The following is an 18,993-nucleotide window of genomic DNA, read 5'->3' as shown; positions in this document are numbered from 1 at the left end:
GAGAACTTCTCACCCGCGGCCAGGCAACCTCTGACCTGCGGCCCGAGAACTTCTCACCTGCGGCCAGGCAACCTCTGACCTGTGGCCCGGGACCTTCTCACCCGCGGCCAGGCAACCTCTGACCTGCGGCCAGGCAACCTCTGACCTCCGGCCCGGGACCTTCTCACCTGCGGCCAGGCAACCTCTGACCTGCGGCCAGGCAACCTCTGACCTCCGGCCCGGGACCTTCTCACCCGCGGCCAGGCAACCTCTGACCTGCGGCCCGGGAACTTCTCACCTGCGGCCAGGCAACCTCTGACCTGCGGCCCGGGAACTTCTCACCTGCGGCCAGGCAACCTCTGACCTGCGGCCAGGCAACCTCTGACCTGCGGCCCGGGAACTTCTCACCTGCGGCCAGGCAACCTCTGACCTGCGGCCCGGGAACTTCTCACCTGCGGCCAGGCAACCTCTGACCTGCGGCCCGGGAACTTCTCACCTGCGGCCCGGGAACTTCTCACCCGCGGCCAGGCAACCTCTGACCTGCGGCCCGGGAACTTCTCACCTGCGGCCAGGCAACCTCTGACCTGCGGCCCGGGAACTTCTCACCTGCGGCCAGGCAACCTCTGACCTGCAGCCCGGGAACTTCTCACCTGCGGCCAGGCAACCTCTGACCTGCGGCCCGGGAACTTCTCACCCGCGGACAGGCAACCTCTGACCTGCGGCCAGGCAACCTCTGACCTGCGGCCCGGGAACTTCTCACCTGCAGCCAGGCAACCTCTGACCTGCGGCCCGGGAACTTCTCACCTGCGGCCCGGGAACTTCTCACCCGCGGCCAGGCAACCTCTGACCTGTGGCCCGGGACCTTCTCACCCGCGGCCAGGCAACCTCTGACCTGCGGCCCGAGAACTTCTCACCCGCGGCCAGGCAACCTCTGACCTGCGGCCCGGGAACTTCTCATCCGCGGCCATGCAACCTCTGACCTGCGGCCCGAGAAGTTCTCACCTGCGGCCAGGCAACCTCTGACCTGCGGCCCGAGAACTTCTCACCCGCGGCCAGGCAACCTCTGACCTGCGGCCTGGGAACTTCTCACCCGCGGCCAGGCAACCTCTGACCTGCGGCCCGAGAACTTCTCACATGCGGCCCGGGAACTTCTCACCTGCGGCCAGGCAACCTCTGATCTGTGGCCCGAGAACTTCTCACCCGCGGCCAGGCAACCTCTGACCTGTGGCCCGAGAACTTCTCACCTGCGGCCAGGCAACCTCTGACCTGTGGCCCGGGACCTTCTCACCCGCGGCCAGGCAACCTCTGACCTGCGGCCCGAGAACTTCTCACCCGCGGCCAGGCAACCTCTGACCTGCGGCCCGGGAACTTCTCACCTGCGGCCAGGCAACCTCTGACCTGTGGCCCGGGAACTTCTCACCCGCGGCCAGGCAACCTCTGACCTGCGGCCCGGGAACTTCTCACCCGCGGCCAGGCAACCTCTGACCTGCGGCCAGGGGACTTCTCACCTGCGGCCAGGCAGCCTCTGACCTGTGGCCCGGGAACTTCTGACCTGCGGCCAGGCAACCTCTGACCTGTGGCCCGGGAACTTCTCACCTGCAGCCAGGCAACCTCTGACCTGTGGCCCGGGAACTTCTCACCCGCGGCCAAGCAACCTCTGACCTGCGGCCAGGGGACTTCTCACCTGCGGCCAGGCAGCCTCTGACCTGTGGCCCGGGAACTTCTGACCTGCGGCCAGGCAACCTCTGACCTGCGGCCCGGGAACTTCTCACCCGCGGCCAGGCAACCTCTGACCTGCGGCCCGGGAACTTCTCACCCGCGGCCAGGCAACCTCTGACCTGCGGCCCGGGAACTTCTCACCCGCGGCCAGGCAACCTCTGACCTGCGGCCCGGGAACTTCTCACCCGCGGCCAGGCAACCTCTGACCTGCGGCCCGGGAACTTCTCACCCGCGGCCAGGCAACCTCTGACCTGCGGCCCGGGAACTTCTCACCCGCGGCCAGGCAACCTCTGACCTACGGCCCGGGAACTTCTCACCTGCGGCCAGGCAGCCTCTGACCTGCGGCCCGGGAACTTCTCACCTGCGGCCAGGCAACCTCTGACCTGTGGCCCGGGAACTTCTCACCTGCGGCCAGGCAACCTCTGACCTGTGGCCCGGGAACTTCTCACCTGCGGCCAGGCAACCTCTGACCTGCGGCCAGGCAACCTCTGACCTGCGGCCCGGGAACTTCTCACCTGCGGCCAGGCAACCTCTGACCTGCGGCCCGGGAACTTCTCACCTGCGGCCAGGCAACCTCTGACCTGTGGCCCGGGAACTTCTCACCTGCGGCCAGGCAACCTCTGACCTGCGGCCAGGCGACCTCTGACCTGCGGCCAGGCAACCTCTGACCTGTGGCCCGGGAACTTCTCACCTGCGGCCAGGCAACCTCTGACCTGTGGCTCGACAACCTCTCCTTTGGCCCAGCATTCTCCCACCTTTGGCTAGGAAATCTCCCACCTGCAGCCCAGTCAACCTTTTTATTTATGTCTACCAATTCATAGCAAACGGTTACAATGAACCTTATTTTATCATCTCTTCCTTTTGGTTTTCTAGGAGTTGATATCTTCAGAGTGATTAGATTGTCTGATTGCTGAATGTTGAAAAGATGTTGGTTCTATATGAGATTGATCCAGAGTACAAACAGTTACAACCGTCCTTACAAATATTGCTGCACTAAACTGACAGTCAGGACAGCCTCCAATAGTGATAGCCTATCGTATTAATAGTGTACCCATATATAATATATATATATATATATATATATATATATATATATATATATATATACACAAGCAAAAAATAAATATAAAATGGCCCATAACTCAGCAATGATAATTGTCCCAAAAGTCGGTGTTTAGAGAACACTTTCCAATGTCCAGGCTGCTGCCAATTCCCATTACACCAGATGGGGGTCTGGAAGATATCTAGAACAAAACATATGGGATAAGGCACTAAAATAGTGTAGTATTGTTAAATGATAGAGAATATTACAGTGACTGTAACCATGTACCAAGAAGGATTACTCTGTTTTCTGAGTCACTGTAATATTCTCTATCATTTAACAATACTACACTATTTTAGTGCCTTATCCCATGTAATGTGCGTATTGTCGCTAACCAATAACGATTGTCGAACCTCGATTTGTGTTTCCAACGCACAAATATTTATTCGCAATAAGTTGAAAAAATATGCTCAAGCGATGTAATAGTAAATACAGCCGTTACTTAACGCAGGCGCTCTGGATCCAGTGCAGTCATTCAATCCTGAAGTCTGGGGACAAGAAGTCTGCACTCTGGATCACAAGCTGCTGCTTATATACACAATCAAATACAGTAATACAATGAAGATGGTATAGCTTGCATCTATTGGTCCGGGTCTCAGGAATGTCCAAGGGGTCGTCAATCATTGGCTGGTTCATCCTAAGGAATCCAAAGGAGGGGGTCATCTCTGCAGGGGGTATGCTCTGCTCTTCCCGCCAGAATTCCTTACTCTTAAGTAGTTCATAATTCCCTATCATTCATAACTTGCGTATGCACTCTGCGATTCCCTCGCAGAGCGCACCAAACAGTAGGATATGTAACAAGGTTCATTATGATACCACTCATGATGTTATTCCTTTAACCCGTTCTGTGTATTTCACTAATATGCATGTAACTCTGATATAACATATAAATACTACTATATTTCGACATAACTGACTATGTGTTGCAACTACCAATAATGTGTACTATTTTATAAGTATGCGTGTTTGTGCAAATGTATGGTAAAAGACCAATTACTGTTGCTGCCACGTGTAGTGGATGTGTACGCCCTTTCACGCCGTAGCGTGCCCTTGTACAACATAGCGTACCGTACGCATCTTTCCAGACAAAGACAACCAAGTTTGCTAGACTTTAATTGAAATGACTTTATCCAATTTGCTGACTTCGACAGTTTCACCCTTTGATAGTGTAATAAACTATCACCCAATCACCGTTTCAAGTTCAGGATTATACAATACTTCTTCACAGACCATGATCTCGGTATCTGGTACCACCCTTTCAGTCTCTTTCTCAGTGTTACTCTTATGAGACCGTTTTCCACACTTCAACACAGTAGGAACACATTTGACAACTAAACCAATTGCTAAGATGACACCCAGTATAAGGAGAAGGAGCTTACCTACACTCGCAATCATTTCCTGTACCCACTCCCCCAGACCGGAGAACCATTTTGCTGGGTTCAACCATGAGAACCAACCCGCCACCTTTTCCCCGACCTCATATAACGAAGAATTATGGCTCTTTCGAAATTCCCATTTCAGCTGCAAAATTTCATCCATCTTCCGGTCTATAACCTCTTTAGGGTCTTCCGTATTATTAGTAATGTACGTGCAACATTTGACACCGAACTGGGTGGCCAGTGTCACACAGTACCCACCAGTAATAGAGGTGAGATAATTTAGTACCAGTCTATGTTGCACCAACTCCTTCTTGTACGCTTGTAGCTCCCTTCCAGTATACCTGAAAGTGTCATCATACATCTCGGTGATATTATCTATTAATTTAGCTAGGTCTTGGATATATTTAAAGTTTAATGTTCCCCGAGCGGTCCTGGTGAGATCTAGAGCAACCATAACTTGGAAACCAGCAGTTTCACTAATCAATTTTGTAGCTATGGGTTCCTCACCAGGAATCATATTTCTCTTGCCACGGTGTTCATACTGTGTGTGTATGTATGGTGGTGATGTAGTCTTGTGAATATCTACCATTTCTTCATGAGTAATAGTCATGATTTCAGGAACCAGTTTAGCTAAGAAACACAAGCCCTTGGAACTCGGAGTCACCCAGGAATAAGCTTTCCTCCCACAAACAAAATACACATCATCAGGGAGAACATAAGGAACAGTATGCCCATGAATTATATCACACAGAGTTTTGATAAAACTACCCATGCCTAGTGTCTCCATCTGTTCTAGACACGTGTCGGCATTAATGATATTTTCACATTTATCTGTAGAGACTTTTCCAATAGATACCTTCTTATGTTTGGTTATACGCCCTAACTTGTGACTTCCATCAATATTCCTGCCTAGTAGTGACCTTGTGAGTCTCTCTCTAAAATGAGTGTGGCGAGCCATTGTCTGATCTGATAGGTCAGCCTCCCAATTCTCCAGGCGCTTTGCATGAGATATGTTTAGGCACAGCAACGATCTGCTTATGGAGTATTGTCGAAGCATCAGACTAGGGGACCTAGTGTTATTGTACCTCCCTTCTATGGGCCTCCCACCCCTTAATTCGAGTACTTCGGATATGTTTAGCGGGAATGGCACTAGTCCTATGTTATGCTGCCCTTGAGGCACGTGAGAGCACACCCAACACTCAGTTTGGTTTAGCACCTTACCCACCAGGGAGTGATAATCCTCCAATGGATGCCCGCCTATATTCAGAGTACTGGGGGACTGGCATCGTTGGATGCATCTCTCGTCAACTAGGGAGTTGCAGAACTTGCAGATACAATACTCATCAGACAATAGCCCCTCACACTGCCTCCGAGTTCCTGAGCTAGCAGACCTTTTCATAACCCCTGGACCAAGTTTGATAATGGGCTGCTCAGGATATCCTATTAACTTTTCTTCGGCCTCCATTTCATCCGTATCACTCCCAGAACTCTCCTCCATCCTCCATTCTCCTTCACAAAAATAGAATGTCCTAGAAAAAGTAAAAACAAGGAAAATCCTGGAACAAAAGAAAAACAAAAACCGCCACTCCATCGCTGGAAAGATAGTTCTGAGGCAACGTCTCTGGTTCAGGTGTCTTAACTGCAGGCTTTAGGTCTCCCGGAACAGGCTCACAAGTGACAGCTCTATGTCGTCGGTCTGAGTCTTGTCTTGCACTTTCTCCGGATTATGGACTCTCCTGCAGTGGGTGGAATGGACCCAAGTGTCTCTCTCTGCAACCTTCAGTGATGTAGTACTGGTCAGCAGCACTTGGTACGGGCCTTCCCAACGGTCTGTTAAACAACCTGAACGTAAGAAATTGCGGATCATAACATAGTCTCCAGGTTCAACATCATGACAGTTCGTTTCTGGCATACCAGGTGACAGCATTTTTAGTTTTTGTTGTTGTTGTTTCAGCTGTCTACTCATTCTTATAAGATATTGTACAGTCACTTCATTATTACACTTTAAGTCGTCTTGTGGACTCACGATCAAATGAGGTTGTCGTCCGAACAGTATCTCAAAGGGGGACAGATTAAGAGGAGGTCTAGGAGTGGTTCGAATGCTGTGGAGGACCAACGGCAAAGCCTCAGGCCATGCCAACCCAGTTTCAGCCATTATCTTACCTAGTTTGTTCTTGATAGTACCGTTTACTCTCTCCACCTTACCACTGGCTTGTGGTCGGTAAGGGGTGTGAAGTCTGCTACTGATTCCCATGAGTTTACACATATTTTGGAAGACATCACCAGTAAAATGGGTACCCCTATCACTTTCAATGATTCTAGGGATACCGAACCTACACACAAAGTCTTGTACAATTTTCTTTGCAGTGAACACGGCAGTATTAGTGGCTGCCGGATATGCTTCTACCCAACCGGAAAACACATCAATACACACTAACACATACTTCAGATTCCTGCACGGTGGTAGTTGGATATAGTCAATTTGTATTACCTGAAAAGGTCCGTCTGTAGGAGGGATGTGGGATGGCTCAGTTGGAATAGTTTTCCCAACATTTTTCCTCAAACAAGTAAGACATGACATTGCTTTCTTACCAGCTTGAGAGGAAAATCCGGGAGCACACCAGTATGCTCTCACCAGTTTGCACATACCTTCTTTACCCAGGTGAGTCAGGCCGTGTGCTGCTTCAGCCAGGCTTGGATAGTATGTTCGGGGAGCTACAGGCTTACCTTGTCCATCCCTCCAGAGTCCTGAGGACTCTTGACCACATCCCTTCGCCTTCCAGACCGCCTTCTCCTGCAGGGAACACAAATCTTGCATTTCAATTAATTTCTGCGTGTCTAATGTCTGAAAAACCATCATAGTCTCGGTCGATACAGTCATAGGTTGCCCTGCTGCCCATTTAGCAGCTTCGTCTGCCCTGTTGTTGCCCAATGACACTGGGTCTTCTTCAAAGGTATGGGCTTTGCACTTTATGACGGCTACTGTTCTGGGTAACTGTATCGCTGTCAGAAGTCCTTTTATGTGTTGTGAGTGTGCCACTGGTGTACCTGCTGCTGTCGTAAAGTTTCTAAGACGCCAAAGGGCCCCAAAATCATGCACTACCCCGAAGGCGTACCTAGAGTCAGTGTATATGTTGGCTGATTTACCCTCTGCCAATTCACACGCTCTCCTTAGTGCTACTAGTTCCGCCACCTGGGCTGAGTGAGGTGGACCAAGGGGTTCAGCTTCTACCACATCCTGATCGTCTACAACAGCGTAACCAGTACATAGCTCTCCTGTCTCTGTCTGTCTATGGCAACTTCCGTCTGTATAAAACGTAAAATCTACATTTTCTAAGGGGGTGTCACGTATGTCGGGCCTTGCAGTAAAGGTCTGATTCAGGTGTTCCATACAGTCATGCGTGTCAGTATTCTTGCCTAACTCATCCTCAACCAGGGTCTCCTCACCTCCCACCCTTTGTGTCTCTTGAGACACATACGGAAGGTATGTAGCTGGATTTAGGGTGCTACATCGTTTGATGGTGATGTTCGAGGGTGCCATCAGGGCTAGTTCCTACTTTGTGAATCTAGCTGAAGAAACATGTCTGGTTTGGGCTGAATTTAACAGAGCTGATACAGCATGGGGTGTATAGATGGTTGAATTATGTCCTAATACTACATCCTCGCTCTTACTTACTAGAAGGGCCGTTGCTGCTACACTTCTGAGACATGTTGGGAGTGACCTTGCCACATTGTCTAATTGTGCACTGTAGTATGCTACCGGTCTGCTAGCATCACCATGTTTCTGTGTGAGGACACCTGCTGCACAGCCATCAGCTTCTGTACAAAATAGCTCAAAAGGCTTTTCATAATCAGGTATTCCCAATGCAGGTGCTGTTGTCAGACTATCTTTAAGATTAAAGAACGCTTGCTCCGACTCTTCTGTGTGTATGACACGTTCTGGTTTTGAGGAAGAGACTAGCTCCTGCAATGGTAATGCCAGAATAGAAAAACCTGGGATCCAGGACCTACAGTATCCACACATCCCCAAGAAAGTACGAATCTGCTTCTGGCTCTGCGGCAGGGTCATGTGTTGTATGGCCTCAATTCTGTCGGTTGTCAGGTGTCTTAGCCCCTTAGTGAGGCAGTGTCCTAAGTATTTGACCTTAGTCTGACATGGCTGTAATTTATCCTTTGCCACCTTGTGCCCTGTTTGTGAAAGATGAAGCAACAACAATTTAGTATCATGTAAACATGACATAAAGGAATCAGAGCACAACAACAAATCGTCCACATATTGAATTAGAACAGACCCATTGTGGGGTTGAAAGGATTGCAAACAGTCATGTAAGGCTTGGGAGAAAATACTGGGGCTGTCAATGAACCCCTGGGGTAGTCTGGTCCATGTGTATTGCACTCCCCTGTAGGAGAATGCAAAAAGGTATTGGCAGTCAGGGTGAAGAGGGACTGAAAAGAAAGCAGAACATAGATCAATGACAGTAAAATGACTGGCAGACGGTGGAATCTGCATGAGGATGACAGCTGGATTCGGCACTACGGGGAATTGGCTCTCAACAACTTTGTTAATTCCCCTTAAGTCCTGGACTAATCTATAGCCCCTCCCCCCACTCTTCTTCACAGGGAAAATGGGACTATTTGCTGTACTGGCTGTACGAATTAAAATCCCTTGTTGTAACAGCCTCTCAATAACAGGATATACCCCTAGTTCCACCTCCGGTTTTAATGGATACTGTGGGATTTTTGGGGCTATCCTACCACTTTTTAGATTGACCATGACAGGGGCTACGTTTGCCATCAGTCCAGTGTCCTGTCCATCTCTGGTCCATAGGGAACCTGGTATTTCCAGCAACATCCCCTTTACTTGAGATGGACTTTGTTCTATAACAGGAGAGTGTAACATTAACCTTGGAGGGGTGTCCAATATGTCCTGTACCTCATGTGCAACCTTCTCGGGTATATCTAGGAACACACCATCTGAAGTACAGTATATGACACATCCCATTTTACATAACAAGTCTCTCCCTAGCAAGTTAGTAGGAGCCGCTGCAGCCAAGAGAAACGAATGCTTAGTATGCAGAGGCCCGATAGTAACTTCGGCGGGTTTAGTTAGAGGATAATGTAACACTTTTCCTGTTACCCCCATAGCTGGAATAGTTTTGCTGGTCACCTGTAGATTGAAAGGAGAGGTTATCACAGATCGGGCCGCCCCTGTATCTACAAGAAAAGTTTGTTTCCTGCCAGCTATGTCAACTATCATTGTTGGTTCTTCACTCTGACTCTCAGTTAACCTCACTGGCTGTAGACTACAGGTATGAGCTGACCCCTAGCGCTGACTATTGATTTCCCGCGCAGCATTTGCTGCCGTAATATGCGCGGGTAGATGTGAGTCTTCTAGTCTATGTGAATCCTTTCTTGGAGGATATCTATGTGACCCACCCCTATGTGTATTGGGTCTTTCTTTATTACAATCTCTCTTGTAATGTCCTTCCTCGTTACAGTTGAAACACCTGATCACTTTAGGTTTCCTGTTATATGGGTTGTATGCTGGTGGTCGTGTATGCACCCCTTCTAGAGCCTGTATACTTACCGTCATTAACCTATCACTTTTCTCTTCCCTTTTTCTAAAAAGGTTCTTGTCATGCTCCACAGCAGACTCCCTAAGGAAGTCTACCGTGACGCCTCTCCAATTAGGTAATGTGATTTGTACTCTCGTCTTTAAATTTTCCCTAAGGCCATCCATCAGTACCCCTACAGCTACCTCTCTGTGATGTGGGTCCTCACTTATGTTGGATATCCCAGTAAATCGTGCAATCGCTGTTATAGCTCTAGCAAAGTAATCTGAGGCAGTTTCACTATCTTTTTGTTTGATGGTGAAAATCTTACTCCAATTTACTACTACTGGAAAACAGATGGCTAAGTGTTTGACAATTTGTTCTATATTCCGTTGGTTAATCTCATCAGTCAGGGTGTCATCTTCCTCCAACAAACAATCTCCAATAAATTTTTGTATGTTAGTATTGGGAGGAAGACACGCCCTCAACACTACCCGCCAATCCTTACTGGTTGGTTCATGAGCATTCCCTAAGTCTTTAACAAATTTTTGACATTTAGCTAACTCTTTTCTAGGATCTGGGAATTCAGTCATAATGGAACGTAATTCTGATCTAGTCCAGGGACAATGCATTGTAACATTTCTTAAAGGAACTACACCATCCTTATCCGGTTTCCCATTGGGAACTGATATTGTGCGGACCGGGAACACACCCTCTGGTACACTAACTTCAGGGGACGCTACAGGATTTACAGGCCCTAGATTTAGAACACTTTCACTCCTAGTGATCACGCTACTCTCACCTATCTCAGCCATTTTCTCATACTTGCGCTGAGCCTCTAGTACATTAACAGCATGGGCAATGGCCGAAATCACAGTGGGTTCATCTTCGTTTTCAGATACACTTGATTGAAACTGATTTAAAACAGGGTACAACTTAGTAATTTTTCTATTTTCAGTTTTAACAACGGCTGTACTTACCCCTCCCGCCACATAAGGTGGCGGGGGGCGCGCTTGCGCTGAGTTCGCCACGCTTCTCAATGGTTACATCCGCCTTGCGCACGCTTTTCGCCACGCCTATTTCCGGTTTGTATTCGCTGCTCTGCCACGTGTTACCTTCCATTTGCCACAATTTTAAACAATCATTATGTCTATTTCTCTTTTTCGTTGACTTGATCAACCATATTTTATCTTTTACAGTATTCAGTACCTCTGCATTAAAACTCCCTATTGTTGGGAAAGGCCTATCACAAGCTTTGGTCATCCCGACCCACGTGTCACAATACACAGTTGCATATGCACCATACTTCTTACACATGAGAAACCTCGCTGAACCAATAGGGCCTTCCTTAGGCAGTACACTGTCCATCTCTAGCGTATGCTTAGCACCCATGTTGAACAATATACCTTCTACCCGGAACACAGACACACCGCAATGCTCTGTTCCTTCCGGCCAAATGTGAAATACAGACACACCGCAATGCTCTGTTCTTTCCACCTAATAATTTCAACTCTGTTGCTATACTCACCGCTAGAGATCTATAATCCTCGGTGAACGTATTTCCTTTAGCCGCGTTCACTCGCTTTTCTCGCCCCTGGCGAGGATCCCTAATACAGAAATATCACTGTGGGCCCCAAGGGCTATCAGCTCCTCGATACCCTGGCTAAACCACAAAATCTGCTGAGTTTATTATCGCTGGGAGCGCAAAGTCGATACAATCAACCTGCCTTTCCAGTATAATTCCTCCTAGCTGCTTCACCAATTCGCACTAACGGTGCGATCGGATCGCACTGCCTACCAATACTAATTATTAGCAAACCTTGCGATCTATTGGTAGCGCTTTGCGAAAACCCAGTTTTCGCATTCGGTATACCTGCCCTGTATACCGTCCTTCAGTTGGGCAATCCGCCTCGTCAGACAGCAACTGAGCACCTCAACAATAAAACAGTGTATCTACGTTACAACATCACACACTATACACCTTTTTCTGCGCAGAAAATCAAAAGTTCCCAACAATAGTAATAATGTCTCAGAGGCTTTCACAAGTAATTATACTATGCATGTATAATAACTATCAAAACGATTGTTTAACCACGTGGCAAGTTTACCGGAAGTTCGCGTACGCAAAGCAGGAAGTACACATACGCTAAACAATGCAATACAGTTAAAACGCACAATGACAGAAAAAAGAAACAGTTTTCTCTTTTGTCCCTAGGTTCTAGTTAGCGTGCCCTAGATAATGCAAAACGGACATTCGGTTTCACAACACAGAGTAAATTTCAGGTTTTGAACACAATGCGTTCTTACCCGTTTATGACGCGTCTCCACCCTTTGTTGAGGAACCGAAATCCGTTGGTCTTGCGTATCATCGGCAACGAAACCTCCAAAGCTCACGAGCCCCCAAATTGTAATGTGCGTATTGTCGCTAACCAATAACGATTGTCGAACCTCGATTTGTGTTTCCAACGCACAAATATTTATTCGCAATAAGTTGAAAAAATATGCTCAAGCGATGTAATAGTAAATACAGCCGTTACTTAACGCAGGCGCTCTGGATCCAGTGCAGTCATTCAATCCTGAAGTCTGGGGACAAGAAGTCTGCACTCTGGATCACAAGCTGCTGCTTATATACACAATCAAGTACAGTAATACAATGAAGATGGTATGGCTTGCATCTATTGGTCCGGGTCTCAGGAATGTCCAAGGGGTCGTCAATCATTGGCTGGTTCATCCTAAGGAATCCAAAGGAGGGGGTCATCTCTGCAGGGGGTATGCTCTGCTCTTCCCGCCAGAATTCCTTACTCTTAAGTAGTTCATAATTCCCTATCATTCATAACTTGCGTATGCACTCTGCGATTCCCTCGCAGAGCGCACCAAACAGTAGGATATGTAACAAGGTTCATTATGATACCACTCATGATGTTATTCCTTTAACCCGTTCTGTGTATTTCACTAATATGCATGTAACTCTGATATAACATATAAATACTACTATATTTCGACATAACTGACTATGTGTTGCAACTACCAATAATGTGTACTATTTTATAAGTATGCGTGTTTGTGCAAATGTATGGTAAAAGACCAATTACTGTTGCTGCCACGTGTAGTGGATGCGTACGCCCTTTCACGCCGTAGCGTGCCCTTGTACGACATAGCGTACCGTACGCATCTTTTCAGACAAAGACAACCAAGTTTGCTAGACTTTCATTGAAATGACTTTATCCAATTTGCTGACTTCGACACCCATATGTTTTGTTCTAGATATATATACATACATACATACATACATATATACATACATATATATATATATATATATATATATATATATATATATATATACACATACATACATACATACATACATACATATATACATATACATACATATACATACATGTATACATATATATACATACATACATACATACATACATACATATATACATACATAGAAATCTGTTGGGGTAATTTAATATATCTAAAGTTCCTATGTAGACAGGACTAAAACAATCCTGGGGGGTCAGTGTTTCAGTATAGATTAAGGGCCTGATTCATTGATTCATTAAGGAAAGTAAAGCAAAAAAAGGGAGTAACTTTGCACCTGGGGAAAACCATGTTGCTTTGGAGCGGGAGGTAAATTTATAATGTGATGGCAGATTTATAGTTGGGGTCGGGCGTGTCCTAGATCAACGTTAAGTTTCAGTGTAAAAACAGCCGGTATTTAACTTATGTTTAAAATAATAAACTAATTTGCACCCTTTGCATTGAGAACCATGCTGGTTTGTCCAAGGGAAAACTTACTCCTTATTTTGCTTTACTTTCCTTAATAACTCCAAAATATTCAATTTACTCCTAAAACTGACTGTTGGTGCCAGAGGAGCCAGGAGGTCTGTATAGGTCTGGACCTCAAAGGGAACCAACACACTCTGGATTCTATGAGTCCACCATCTGGATTCTGTCAGTACGGGACGCGTCTCATACTACATAACGTATGACCATGAGGTAATGACCTCCTGCTGTGGTCCCAGCTCCATTCTCATATATATACAAACCGGTTATCTTTCAGGTTGTTATGAATAGATAGATATCTGATGTTATCCCATTTTATTTTCATTTAGCAAGATATTAAAATCTAAGATTTATTTGCATCACAAACATTTTAACAATTCCATCTTATCAATGTCTTAAATAAGTTGTACTAAATATTTTACCTTTAACATAGGGAAGATAAAAGGTGTCTATCTCTTGCCTTAGATGCTGTGTATGTTTGATTTAACACCTGTTTGTTGTAACCCCTGACTGATAATCTCTGACTTAATTCTTTATCTGTCGTTTTTTGAGAATAATGTCTGTTCTTAAGAAGCCATTCTCTAGGATTTCTGACGATGACTAAAATGTTCTTGGGGTTCTATCCTATTTCCGATGATAATTTGAGATGGAAATTATTGATATTGTGGATGACCCATTATTTCCTCGCATTTCTTCAATTTCCAAATAATGAGGATATCCTTGCTATTCCTCAGCCATATACTAATGTGGTTAGCATATCTCTCATTACCCTTATGTTGGCATAACTGTGTGCGCACATTGTCCCCATGGCGGTTCCTCTATATGTAAAAAAATGTGTTTTTTTTTCAAATAAAAGTCCAAAAGCTTCAACAAAAATGTAATAAAATAATTTTTCGCCTCCATATGAAGAAAATAATTTTCCGCTTTTATCCCCACTTGATGTTCAATGCTTGTATAAAGAGCCTTGACGTCACATTTTTGCATGTGAATTTGAGTATGTGTAACAAAGCTGTCTATCCATTTGTTGGCCTTAAGTAAAAGCTGGCTTAACGGACCCTGGAGTGAATGCTGGAGAAAGAACTTACTATTACATTGTACCAGTAACTGGCTGATTAGTAGGAACAAGCTAAGAGAAGTGAATAAGAAGGTATGACAGCCTTCTAGCTGTGTCTCCTACATGGTTTGAATATCAGGGAGACTAATTGTTCTTAAATAAAACTTGCTGCTCACAAACACTGTAAATCAGGCAGGTTTAGGCTTTATATTGTTGTTTCTTTATTGTTTGTGTGGAGTAGTCGTAAAAAACAGTTGGTCTTTCATCTCTGTTACTCTCTGCTTTTGTTACTAGGTGCCACAGTCTACCCCAAGAATCCAGGTCCATTAAATGAAGACACAGATAGATGCTGAAGCACTCAGGGTATATTGTTGTATTGTTAGACATTATTAAACAGAAAGTTTAGTCATTTTATCTGACGAAATCATAAAAAGCTGAAAATATGCATGACCAATTCACATCAGTACATTATAAGCAGGGGAGAGGTCAGTGTGTCCTGATGTCTGTGTATTAGGGGGGGAGAGGTCAGTGTGTCCTGATGTCTGTGTATTAGGAGGGGAGAGGTCAGTGTGTCCTGATGTCTGTGTATTAGGAGGAGGGGAGAGGTCAATGTATTAGGAGGAGGGGAGAGGTCAGTGTGTCCTGATGTCTGTGTATTAGGAGGGGAGAGGTCAATGTATTAGGAGGAGGGGAGAGGTCAGTGTGTCCTGATGTCTGTGTATTAGGAGGGGAGAGGTCAGTGTGTCCTGATGTCTGTGTATTAGGAGGAGGGGAGAGGTCAGTGTGCCCTGATATCTGTGTATTAGGAGGGGGAGGAGAGGTCAGTGTGCCCTGATGTCTGTGTATTAGGAGGGGGAGGAGAGGTCAGTGTGTCCTGATATCTGTGTATTAGGAGGGGAGAGGTCAGTGTGCCCTGATGTCTGTGTATTAGGAGGAGAGGAGAGGTCAGTGTCCTGATGTCTGTGTATTAGGAGGAGAGGAGAGGTCAGTGTCCTGATGTCTGTGTATTAGGAGGGGAGAGGTCAGTGTGTCCTGATATCTGTGTATTAGGAGGGGGAGGAGAGGTCAGTGTGTCCTGATATCTGTGTATTAGGAGGGGAGAGGTCAATGTATTAGGAGGAGGGGAGAGGTCAATGTATTAGGAGGAGGGGAGAGGTCAGTGTGTCCTGATGTCTGTGTATTAGGAGGGGAGAGGTCAATGTATTAGGAGGAGGGGAGAGGTCAGTGTGTCCTGATGTCTGTGTATTAGGAGGGGAGAGGTCAGTGTGTCCTGATGTCTGTGTATTAGGAGGAGGGGAGAGGTCAGTGTGCCCTGATATCTGTGTATTAGGAGGGGGAGGAGAGGTCAGTGTGCCCTGATGTCTGTGTATTAGGAGGGGGAGGAGAGGTCAGTGTGTCCTGATATCTGTGTATTAGGAGGGGAGAGGTCAGTGTGCCCTGATGTCTGTGTATTAGGAGGAGAGGAGAGGTCAGTGTCCTGATGTCTGTGTATTAGGAGGAGAGGAGAGGTCAGTGTCCTGATGTCTGTGTATTAGGAGGGGAGAGGTCAGTGTGTCCTGATATCTGTGTATTAGGAGGGGGAGGAGAGGTCAGGGTATTAGGAGGAGATAAGGGTGTAAGTAGATATGATTGATAGATGAGAAGGCTTCTCAGACGGAATGCGTAAAAATTTCTTAAGAGCAGATAAAGCAATATAGCAACTGGTCCAATCTTGTCTCATCCCAGATGTGGTTCTGGTTTAACCTGAAAAGAGAAAAGGAGACATTAGTCGGAGTAGGGATATTACTGAATGAAAAGAGGAATAAGAGAGACAAGCGACAACCTGGGGAGTGGGTTTATATAAAGTAGCGATAGATATATATAATGCACTACAAAATACCTGCAGGGCTGTACATGAATTTTACAATATAATTATTATACAATACAGATACAGCAACGACCCATAGTACATTACATAATACATTATTAAACTAAACATAATTATAAAAAGATCAGAAATCTACTAACTAACAGACTGCACGGTTAATGCAGATCAAGCTGTTTACGGGACAGTAAGTGAGAGTGATGCTAAAGTCCAACGTGGAGTAGACCTAACCCTGGGAAAACAGGCTAGTGAGGCAGCCAAGAGGTACAGAGGTAGATGGGACAGTAGAAGGGGAACAGAGGGCCCTGCTCATGAGAGCTTACATCCTAAAGGGAAGGGGGAGACACCATGTGCGATAGTGTGGGTGATAGCAGAGACAATAGAGTTGGAGACTAGAGGCATAGGGTGTGGGTGATCGTTCCACAGGTGGGGAGCAGCCATGGGGAAGTCCTGGAGCCGGCGTGGGAAGAGCTCATCAGTGTGGTAGTGAGGTCATGATCATTGGCAGAGCAGAGGGGGTAGGAAGGAGTGTGGGTAGAGGTGCGATTGGAGATGTTGGGGGGAGAGGATCGGTTGAGAGCTTTGTATTTGAGGGTAAGCAGTTTAAATTTATTTCTATGGGTCACGGGAAGAAAATGCTGCAACTGGCAGAGATGGAGCAGTGGAAGGGGGAAGATGGTTATTTTAGTCTTACATATTGAGTTTAATAAATCACTGGGCCATCCAAGATGACATAACTGAGAGATAGCAGGAGGGCAGCACAGTGGCTCAGTGGTTAGCACTTCTGCCTCTCACAGCACTGGGGTCATGAGTTCAATTCCTAACCATGGCCTTATCTGTGTGGAGTTTGTATGGTCTCCCCGTGTTTGCGTGTGTTTCCTCCAGGTGCTCCGGTTTCCTCCCACACTCCAAAAAACCTACTGATAGGTTAATTGGCTGTTATCATATTGACCCTAGTCTGTCTGTCTGTGTGTGTATGTTAGGGAATTTAGACTGTAAGCTCCAATAGGGCAGGGACTGATGTGAGTGAGTTCTCTGTACAACGCTACGGAATTAGTGGCGCTATATAAATAAATAATGATGATGATGATGATGACATAAAACAAGGCAAGAGGTCAGCAGAGGAAACAGATTTTGGTTTCATCAGCATACCAGTTGTACTGGAGGTGAAATGAGCCGATGAAGTAGAGATAGAAGAGTAGGGGGCCTAGAACAAGTCCTTGGGGAACTCTGACGGATAAAGAAATGGCAGCGTTACAGAGGTCTATAGATTGGAGAGTTTGTAAAAAGATGGAGTAGTCAACGTTATAGACGGCAGCAGAGGTCAAGAAGGAAGAAGTGTCCCTTAGATTTAGCAAAGAGAAGGAAGTTAGTGGCATTATTGGGGGCAGTGGAGAAAGCAAAATCCAGTTTGGAGTGGGTCAAAAAGTGAGTGAGATAAAAGAAAGAGCTGAGGTGGCTGTTATTACAGATATTAGAGAGAAAAAGAGACAAAGTGTGGAATTTTATAGATAAAGGATTTATAATGGCTGATAGGAATGATACTCACATGATGGCAGTGTATCCGTTGGAGAATCTGGGATAGAAAATAAGAAAATTAACAAATACTTAAAATTAAAACATTTTAGAAACTCAACAGATACAGATGATCAAACTTTACTATTTGTGGTGTGTGGGCCCAGTTCTCCAGCAGAGTGCATGGAGTCTGCAGTGCAAGATGGCGAGTTAGGGGAGGAGCAGGGTGTAGAGAGGGCGGTCCTAGCATTGCATCAGTAGCTTTGTAGAACAGTACACTAACAATTGTAGTTTCTGGAGTGAAATTATTACAGTTATATATATATATATATATATATATATATATATGTATACATGTGACTGGCACCTGATAGTGTTACAATGAAGGTAGTAGGAGAAGTGGTGGTACATACATACATACCCTGTATACCTTGCACTTCCACCACTGTGTGTGTATATATGTATGTATATATATATATATATATATATATATATATATGGTATATCAAATGGATCCATTAATGAATTGAGCTACTATGGTGTACAATGCGAAGTCAGGAGGACAATTGCATGTTTATTTGGTGACTCTGCACATCCCAGTGTAACAAGATAGCAGTGTCACCTGTGGCAGTTTCAAAGCCCCCTGCGGTGAGCCTTTTAGGAACTGCTCAGAGAAGTTGAGGAGATGAGTAAAAGTTCAACTGATACCCTGTACCTAGGCCTGTTTGGTATCAATAGATGGGTAAATTCATAGGGGATGTATTCATAATAAATTGGGCCTTTGTGACACTCAACAGAAGAGTTACGTCACATAGTAGATTTGGGTAGTAACTCAGGCAACATGCAAATGGTGATTGTAAAAAGTGTCACACACCACAACCTCTCTGAAGGTCGGGAAAGGTGTAAAGGTGTCTTTAAAAAGCGGAGACCAGTTACAACAAATTGTCAACTTCTTGGGGATCAATCTAATTGAAGGACTGTCCATCCTTTCTGCCTACCCCCAGGCATACAGATTATTATATGTAATTTATGCT

At 45.9% G+C, this 18,993-nt stretch overlaps 1 protein-coding gene across 1 annotated transcript in view; it reads right to left on the bottom strand.

Moving 5' to 3' along the window:
* Positions 1 to 16,168: 16,168 nt before the first annotated feature.
* LOC142110698 (coagulation factor XI-like) overlaps positions 16,169 to 18,993 on the bottom strand; it is a 77,561-nt gene continuing 74,736 nt past the window's right edge. Inside the window, exons 14-15 of the mRNA XM_075193777.1 lie at positions 17,994 to 18,020; positions 16,169 to 16,323 (exon numbers count right to left, since the gene is read on the bottom strand). Coding sequence (XP_075049878.1) covers positions 16,319 to 16,323; positions 17,994 to 18,020 — 32 coding nt within the window. The 3' untranslated portion in view covers positions 16,169 to 16,318. The remainder of the gene's footprint in view (positions 16,324 to 17,993; positions 18,021 to 18,993) is intronic.

This window comes from Mixophyes fleayi, chromosome 1 (genome assembly GCF_038048845.1).
Source record: "Mixophyes fleayi isolate aMixFle1 chromosome 1, aMixFle1.hap1, whole genome shotgun sequence".
NCBI lineage: Eukaryota > Metazoa > Chordata > Amphibia > Anura > Limnodynastidae > Mixophyes > Mixophyes fleayi.
This window is presented reverse-complemented; position numbering and strand designations above follow the sequence as displayed.